The sequence below is a fragment of the Mesoplodon densirostris genome, chromosome X (genome assembly GCF_025265405.1).
Source record: "Mesoplodon densirostris isolate mMesDen1 chromosome X, mMesDen1 primary haplotype, whole genome shotgun sequence".
Lineage (NCBI taxonomy): Eukaryota > Metazoa > Chordata > Mammalia > Artiodactyla > Ziphiidae > Mesoplodon > Mesoplodon densirostris.
The window spans coordinates 128011847-128021013 of NC_082681.1; the positions used below are offsets into that span (position 1 = coordinate 128011847).

Sequence of the window (9167 nt, forward strand, 5' to 3'; positions counted from 1 at the left end):
TTAGATTCCACAAATAAGTGATATCATATGGTATTTACCTTTCTCTTTCTGACTTACTTCACTTAGTATGATAATCTCCAGGTGCGTCCATGTTGCTGCAAATGGCGTTATTTCGTTCTTTTTTATGGCCGAGTAGTATTCCATTGTATATATGTACCACATCTTCTTTATCCATTCATCTGTCGATGGACATTTAGGTAACTTATTTTATATTATAGATCTATTTCCCTACTGTGTATTTACTGTATGCTCATGATGTGAAATGAAGCATTTTCATCATTAATTTCATGATTTATAGCAATGGCAATTGACAGATACTCCAAATGCTTCTAATTTAGCTGCACACTTTAAAAAAATGGTTAAGAAGTAAAAAAAAAAAAGCAAAACACTTTAAATACCATGCATCTTAGCCTTTAAATGGCATCTAAACCTTAGAAGTGAAATATTATAGCCAGTATTTATAAAAGTAATTGTAAAAGAAGGAGTAATGCAAACACAGCATAATATAACCACATAGCCATGGATATATGATAAATCTAAATAGCAACTTAACATCAGAAGTATCATAGTTGCAAAAGTTCCGAGATATTGAAATGAAGGTATAGTAGGCCAACTGCTAAGATGGCCACAATGGTCCCCTCTCCTGGTATTCACCATTTATGACCAAGATGGCAGGCTGAGCGAGGCTATCACAACTGCCCATCTCGGTCATGGACTACTTTTCCAGGACTGAGGTGATCACTGCCATGGAGCTGGCAGGGCCAGTGATTTAATTCTAACAAGCAGAATATGGCCAAAGTGATGGGTTATCACTCCCCTGATTAGACTACAAAGATGGCGACTTCCACTGTGTCAGCAATCTCTCTCTCTTGTTGGCTTTGATGAAGCAAGCTGCCACAGCAAGGGGTCCACATGGCCGGGAACTGAGGGCAGCCTTGGGCCAACAGCCCAGGAAGAACTCAACCCTGAAAACCACCCATGAGTGTGAGCTCAGAAGTAGATGCTAACCCTAGCAGATGCCTGTGGCCCTGGCTGACATGGAGATTACAGCCTTTGAGAGGCCCTGAGCAGAGGACCCAGTGATAAGCCCTGCCTGGACTCCTGATCCACAGAGACTATGAGATAACAAATGGTATCATTTTAAGCCATTAAGTTTGGGGGTAATTTGTTACACACCAGGTGATAGCTAAGACAGAAGGGTCATTGCTGTGCATTCATTCTTAGTATGTTGGTGAACCCGGACTTAACATCAGTTAGCACTGCTTAATGGAATTGACATACAAATGGTTATACCGTGAATCATTTGCAGTTAAGACGACATTTTTCAGACTCTGCCAAAACAAGCCTTCTGCCTTGGGGTTGTCAGGCCACTGGAGGATGGAGCTCTTGCAGATCCTCTGTCGCAACCTCAAATACTGCGAGTGCTGCAGCACTGGCTCCAGCAGAATAAAGACAATCACATCCATATTCTCATCTATTAGCCTCTGCAAGGCCAAGTAGAATGCTGTTTTAAAGTTCCAGTTTTTGGCATACTTTTTGGTTAGAACAAATATTGTTTTCTTGCTTTGGTTGATGCTCTGCATGAGGTTGTCGATGATGGCGAGTCCCGGGTCCCAATCCCTTTCCTCTAAACAGAGGAGCACATTTTTGTCCTCACTCTCTTCCAGGTGGAAGCGCAGCTCATTGATCACCCAGTCCGTGACAGAGGCGTCTTTGGTGTCATAAGAAACGTAAGCATCGTAGAAAGTCTGGGATGTGGAAAGAGACCTGTAGCCTTTTACCTTAGCTAAGCACACATGATAGAGAAACCAAGCATCCCAGTAAAACCAGTGACGAGCCAGGGCAGCCAGCATAACTGAGATGGTGACAAAAAAGGTAAAGAAACAGAATATTGCCGCAATGGTGTCTGAAACACAAGTTGTGAGCTCTAGACTCACAATACTCTTGCCTTGTTGATCCCCAGGACTGGCGCAAATGACATCTGTCAATCTGGGAATTGTGACGTTCAGATTTCCATCCATCCATTCTCGAAAATCTCCAATGTCACAGGTACAGTCAAAAGGGTTTCCACCTAGTTCCAAAATGGCTAACTTGGTGGCGGTCTTAGTTTCAAACGTGGATTTGTTGATCGTCTTGAGCTGGTTGGCACTTAAATCGAGGTGTGTCAGACTGCTGGCTTCGGAAAGAAAGCCGGACGGCAGGCGGGAAATCCTGTTTTGACCCAGTAGCAGTGTCTCAAGAGAAGATGTGAATTTCGATAGGCTATCAGTTACAAAGGACAGCTCGTTCCCACTTAAGTCAAGCAAGCAGAGATGAGGAAACTGCTGTAGTAATGACCAGTTAAAGAAATTTAACCTATTATCATTTATATATAGTTCGGTGAGACTCCGGGGCAAGTTAAGGAAGGCTTCACTGGGGATATGCTGAAGGTTATTAGAGGCTAAATGAAGCCGTGTCAGATTGCTGAGATATTTAAAAATTTGCCAGTACCTGACATCTTGAGCATTCCACAAAAGGTCAAGGCGGTTTCCACTGAAAACTAATTCTTCCAGGGACATGCTTTTCAGGTACGGTTCTGTTAAAGTAAAAATACTATTGTAGCTCAAGTTTAAAACTTTCAGCTGAGTTAAGTTTTGAATAAATCCTAGACGGTGTGTTACCCCTGCTATTCGGAAGTAGTGCGCATTGTGGCTCAGATCTAGAACTTCTAACAATGGCAATTCGCTGAAAGCAGCATCATCATCAAAGTCTAGTCTATTGTTTGTCAAATCCAAATACTTGATACCACGCAAAAGTGAAAATTCAGTTCCATTTAACGCTTGACCGTTGCCATTTGAAGACAGATTTAAACAGGAAATGTTCCTAAAGCCTTCAAATTGCTTTATCCCAATAAAGAAAATACTGTTCAAGCTTAAATCTAAGGCTTTGCCGTAATTGGAACACTGTGGCTTTATCAAAGGATTGGTGTCATGATAAAAATTTGAATGTGGGTCAAACTTAGTATCTGCTGAGCGTGGCTTAAGGATATGCCTTTGGAAAGAGGGGCCATTTGCATCCTGTTGCTCGGTATCACTGACCAAGGGTGATATTCTGTTTTCAGACAAGTAAATGATTTTCAGGTTGGAGAACGATTGGAAAACGGTAAAATCAATTTGCTTAATAAAATTAACGCCCAAGTTGATAGCCATTAAATTTGAGAGGTTCCTCAGGGGCTGGAAATCTTCGTTTCTAAGTTCTTGGAACACATAACCTCTTAAATGCAATATCTTGAGAGATGTAAGCTTAGAAAATTTTTGAGAAATATTAATGTATTGTGGATATTTTTTCAGCTCGTAGTTGTAAGATAAGTCAAGTATTTTTAAGGAGGGCAGTTTTGCCAAAAATTCCCCAGAGGCTATTTCGTCCATTAAATAGTTGAATTCGAGATGCAGCACCTTCAGATGACGCATGTTGTCAAACCAGGTTGCAGGAACCTTCCGGAGCGAAGTGCTAGAGAGGTTTAGGTAGCGAAGTTGGGTCAGGGTTTGAAAAGCAAGAGGATGTATCTGAATTGAAGCACCTCCTTTGCAAGGTATGCAGGGAAATGGCGCGTTAAAACATCTCGGGCAGTTCCCACTTAAATCTAGTACTTTTAAATTTCTCAGTCCCTTGAAGTCTTCTTGACTGATGTTTCTGATCTTGGTGTTGCTAAGATAGAGCTCTGTTAGGGAGCTTGGCAGTTGGGGTGGCACGTGGAAAAGGGGATTAAAAGATAATGACAGCACCTTCAACTTGGTAAGGTTTTCAAATGTTCCATCTTCTATGGCAAAGGTTTCATTACAAGCAAAATAACAGTTCCAGCCCAAATAGAGACTTTCCAGATTCCTAAGTCCAGAAGTGTTCTTTTTCGTTAACACAGTTATTCTATTCTGAATTAGACTAAGTTCTTTCAAAGATTTTGGCAAACCAGCCGGTATTTCTTGTAACTGGTTGTCTTCAAGCAGTAACTCCCTTAGGTTTTTTAGGTTGAGAAATGCTCCGTCTGTAATAGTCATACTGTTCTTTACAGTGGGATTTTCATTCTGGGGCCATAGCTTGACGTTATGGTTTAGATTGATCTTAGTCAGATTTCGCAGCCCTTGAAATGATTCATTTGTTATGCGTCTGATGAAATTACCAGACAGGTCTAGTTCTATCACACTTTTGTCCACTGTTCGGGGTACCTCGTGTAATTGACGATTGTTACATTCTGCAATAACAGAGCCATTTTGTTTTGTCTCATCGCAAGGATAGCTTCTAGAATAATTTGCTTCAGCGAAGAACTCACAGGAATCAGAGATTAGCAGGAAAAGGCAGGTCAGAAGCAAAAAGTGAAGAGTCATGTTTTCCTAAAGAAAATCAAAGTGGAGTCACAATATGAGAGTGGCAATATTTGCCGGGCATTTCATGATGAAATTCACAGTGCTTCAACCATACTTGGCCTGAGTTTTGAAGTGGGAGTTCTCTTAACTGTTAAATACACTGCATTAAATTAGGTTCCAAACGATTTTAGTTTTTGACCGTGTTCAGCTTCGTGGTGCTCAAAGAAGCGAAAGATGAAGCTATCTGAAATGTGATGACAAGAAAACCTGAAAAGCTTTTGCAGAAGCACTCATCAAGATGCCTCACCACCATAACGGGCCTGATGCTGGACCCTGGCTATGGTTCACGCCAGATCTATAGCACAGCAAGCTATATATCTGTCGCTTGGACCTATTAGCATAGCTCGAGGAAACTTTGGCCAGTCCCAAGGAGAGTCCAGATCTGGAGATGACTCTTACCTTTTACCTACACAGCATATATTTTATTGGTATTTCCCACAATTTTTCTATACCTCTATGATGGTATGTATCAAATTCTCTTATGTCCTAGCATGAAAGTGGACATTTTCTGTCGATAATAATAGCAAACAAAGTGTCACGTTTTACGCCAAACATAAACATTTTCTCACCCATGTTTATGTTCCCAGCAACAAACGAGATAGGTTCTATTATTATCCATATTTTGTACGTGAAGAAACAAACTCAGAGACTTAACTAACTTTCAGAAGGATAACACACTGTAGAGGGGAGTTGAGGCCATCTGATTCCAACATGGCATTTTTAATCACTAACCGTCATGCTACACAATCTCATTTTGAAATCTTTATGCCAGAACAGTTCCTCAAATGTAGACAGCACTCAAAAAATGTTTTCTAAGGAGGCTACTATTTATATGTCCTTTATCATACAAACATTGGCATGAATAGCCACTCTTTTGCTTTTGTAAACTTCTGTGGGGAAGACATGACGTTTTATATTTTTATGCATCCTTTGTAACATTTAGTAGAGTGCCTCACTTTCTGCAACTCTTTCGGGGGCTGAATATATTATTTTGGTAATTATACGAAGCAATGAACAGATTAATGTGATTGGTATGATCAAGGGTTATAGTCAAAAAAACTCTCAAAATCTTATTTCACCGGGTGTGGAGACCAATCTTTACTAAACTATTTTTCACGAAAGCCCAACTCACGTCCTTATTGTGCGTTAAACCAAGTACGTGCTTTCTTTTTAAATTCTCCTGGAATTTAGGGTTAGTGAACTAACAGTCACTGCCATACCCTTACTATATTAGAAAAGATTTTTACATGGATGTTGAGTATTCTGAGGATCAATAATTATTGCCATGTGTAACAGCTAAGGAAAAGCCAGCTCCTTATGAGATGAAAATTAAAGTGGAACAGAACTTCCAGGCATTTTCAGCCTCTTGTAGTTATTTCCAACTACAGCACCTGCCTTTAAAAGCAGAGAGTTTTCTCTGGCTAGTAGCAGAAGGAAGAGTCAGAGAGGTGGGAAGCAGAAGAATTGGACACATCACTGCAGACCTAAAGATGTAGGGGGCGGGCCCCTGACAAGGAATGCAGGCAGCATGTAGAAGCTGACAGTGGCTCCCTGTTGACAGTTAGCAAGGAAATGGGGGCCCTGAACTTACAACCACAAAGAACTAAAGCTGACTGACAGCCCAAATGAATTTGGAAATGGATCCTCAGCCAGAGCCTTGAGATAAGAGTCCAGCTGGCCAACACCTTGATTTTTAGCCTTATGAGACCTAAAGCAGAGAACCCAGGCAAGCCCACCCAAACTCTAAACCACAGAAATTTAAGCTAATAAATGTGTACTGTTTGAAGTGTTTAAATTTGGGGGTTGTTATGCAGCAATAGAAGACTAATACATCTAGGTGGACTTCCCTGGTGGTGCAGTGGTTAAGAATCCGCCTGCCGATGCAGGGGACATGGCTTCAATCCCTGGTCCGGGAAGATCCCACATGCCGTGGAGCAACTGAGCCTGTGCTCTAGAGCACCAGAGCACCCGTGCTCTGCAACAAGAGAAGCCACCGCAATGGGAAGCCTGCGCACCACAACAAAAAGTAGCCCCCGCTCGCTGCAAGTAGAGAAAGCCTGCGTGCAGCAACGAAGGCCCAACGCAGCCAAAAATAAATTAATTAAAAAAAAAACACTTAGGGCTTCCCTGGTGGCGCAGTGGTTGAGAGTCCACCTGCCGATGCAGGGGACACGGGTTCGTGCCCCGGTCCGGGAGGATCCCACGTGCCGCGGAGCGGCTGGGCCCGTGAGCCATGGCCGCTGAGCCTGCGCGTCCGGAGCCTGTGCTCCGCGACGGGAGAGGCCACAACGGTGAGAGGCCCGTGTACTGCAAAATAAATAAATAAATAAATAATAAATAAAAAAATAAAAAAAATTTAAAAAATTTAAAAAACACTTAAAAAAAAAAGAAAACTAATACATCTAGAAAATGTGTGTTAAAAGATGATTCACAGCTTGAAAATATGCAGCTTTTGCAGAGGCCACTCCAGGTCTCAAAGTTCAACATCTCCACTGGGAGACACAGGTGTGCCAAGGACGTAACGAAGCTCAGGGATGCAAGGAACTTTGGCAAGTAACCCAGGCAATATTATGTTTGCTCAGCACCTAAGCAGATCTAAGCCTATGTGATTTCCAAGTGTGAACATTTTGGAAGTTACTTCCTGACTCTTCCTTGTCCTCTCCTAGCTAGTGGGTGGCCCTGGGGGGGATCTATTTGATGACACGCACAGCTTATTAGTTAGCTCTACAGTCTAGTGGGTTAAACAGACGTGAGTGAAACACGAGATTTCAACAGTGACACCAAGAAGTAAGTGACACTAGAAGAGCCTAAAAAGAAGAGGATTTGACCTCTTCATGGTGGCTGGGAAAGGTTTCCCTGAGGAAGTGGAACTTGAACTGTGATTTTTTTTTTTTTTTTTTTAAGAACTAGACAGGGCCTTTTTCTTTTTTGGGGGGGTGGGTGGGTGGGTAGGAGTTTATTAATTAATTAATTTATTTTTGCTGTGTTGGGTCTTCGTTTCTGCGCGAGGGCTTTCTCTAGTTGTGGCAAGCGGGGGCCACTCTTCATCGCGGTGCGCGGGCCTCTCACTATCGCGGCCTCTCTTACTGCGGAGCACAAGCTCCAGATGCGCAGGCTCAGTAGTTGTGGCTCACGGGCCTAGTTGCTCCGCGGCATGTGGGATCTTCCCAGACCAGAGCTCGAACCCATGTCCCCTGCATTAGCAGGCAGATTCTCAACCACTGCGCCACCAGGGAAGCCCCTTGAACTGTGATTTTAAGGTTGATTTGGCATGTATAAAACAGAAAGAAGTCAAAAGAATATCCCAGCATATGCAAAGGCCCTGCGTGTATTCCTTTGATTTTCCCGTGCTGTGCCTTCAGAGGAGCCCTGGACAGGAATCAAGAGGGGCATGGTGTGGGCCTGAGACAAAGCACACCAGGTTTCAAGTCCTCAAAGTCGATTGAAACCTGCAGAGAACTGCTTGCAACAGTAGGACTCAGAATAAGAAGCGGGGCTAAGAGGATTGGAATGGCATGTGAGAGATGACGAATAGAGATGTTGCAGAGGTCCTCAGTATCTCCATGTCACTACAGTCAATGGACATTTTTCCATTCCTTGTCTGAATGAGCACATGAATTTAAGGGACTGAAAGAAAGTCAGGGATGTTAAGAAAAGATGAGAGTGGATTTTGATCTTGATCTGAGGAGCAATGCAAGCCTCTGAAGGTGGTACCATGCTCATTATTCTACAGTCATCACTGGCAAGAGGGCACAGACCTTCAGGAGCAAGGTGATGGTAGCGTGAACCAAGTTGGTGGCAATGGAGGTAAAGAGAAATGGATTCAAGAGATACTTAGGAGGTAACACTGAGAGACATGGCAATAGATTATAATGGGGAGGTTGGATTATGAGGGAGAGGGAAGAATTCATGGTGACTTCCAGGTTTCTGGTCTGTGCAACTGGATGAATGAGAGAGAGTGCCATTCACTGAGGGAAAAAGATCATTTGGGGCTGGGGAAGTGGAGAGTGAACAGTATTAATTAAATTTGACATGTTGAACTTGAGCTGAGTTTGTGATCTTCCAGTGGAGACATCCAGTAGGCAGTTACATATGTGCATCTTAGACTCAGAGGAGAGTTCTGGTACAGGGATGAATTTGTGAGTCATGACAAGTACAGCCATGAGTGTGAATGAGATCATCCAGGGCAGTGTAAGCCATAAAGGATCTTCCACGTTTCAGTTCTACAACAATTTTAGCACCTGTTTTTCTAGTACTTTTATGATTTCATTTTCTTCTATTGAAATATCTTATCCCACTGAAATTGTTTTGGCATAAAATGTGAGGTGGGGACCCACATTATTTTTTTCTAAATGGAGACCTGGTTGCCCCACCATCATTTATTGAATAATCTTTTGCTCACCAATCTGATTGCTCCCTTTATCATATGCTAACTTTCCTATGTATTTCGATCTATTTCTAGACTCTTATTCAATTTTGTCAGTCTCTTCATCAGTCACATGCTGGTACCACATGTCTTAATAATTACAGTTTTTAGGTATGCTAGCATCTGATAGGGCAAGTCCTGTTCATCATTCTTCTTTTGTGAATGGATCACTCCTATCTTACCTTCTAACAGGTTCTCACGGGTGTACACTAAGACTGTAGATTTCTATATATTAATTTTATACCAAATCGCTATACTAAATTCTCTGATTATTTGGAATAGTTGCCTCTCCATGTGATTTTCTTGGCTAAGCAATTAAACCATCTACAAATAATGATGAT

General features: G+C 42.2%; 1 protein-coding gene across 1 annotated transcript; it reads right to left on the bottom strand.

Moving 5' to 3' along the window:
• Positions 1 to 1253: 1253 nt before the first annotated feature.
• On the bottom strand, positions 1254 to 4361 carry TLR8 (toll like receptor 8). Its single transcript, XM_060086567.1, has one exon. The coding sequence runs from the start codon at positions 4359 to 4361 to the stop codon at positions 1254 to 1256; it is 3108 nt and encodes a 1035-aa protein (XP_059942550.1).
• Between the last annotated feature and the right edge of the window lie 4806 nt (positions 4362 to 9167).

Coding starts and splice junctions, on each gene's coding strand:
- TLR8 (XM_060086567.1), bottom strand. CDS start 4,361: ATGACTCTTCACTTTTTGCTTCTGACCTGCCTTTTCCTGCTAATCTCT.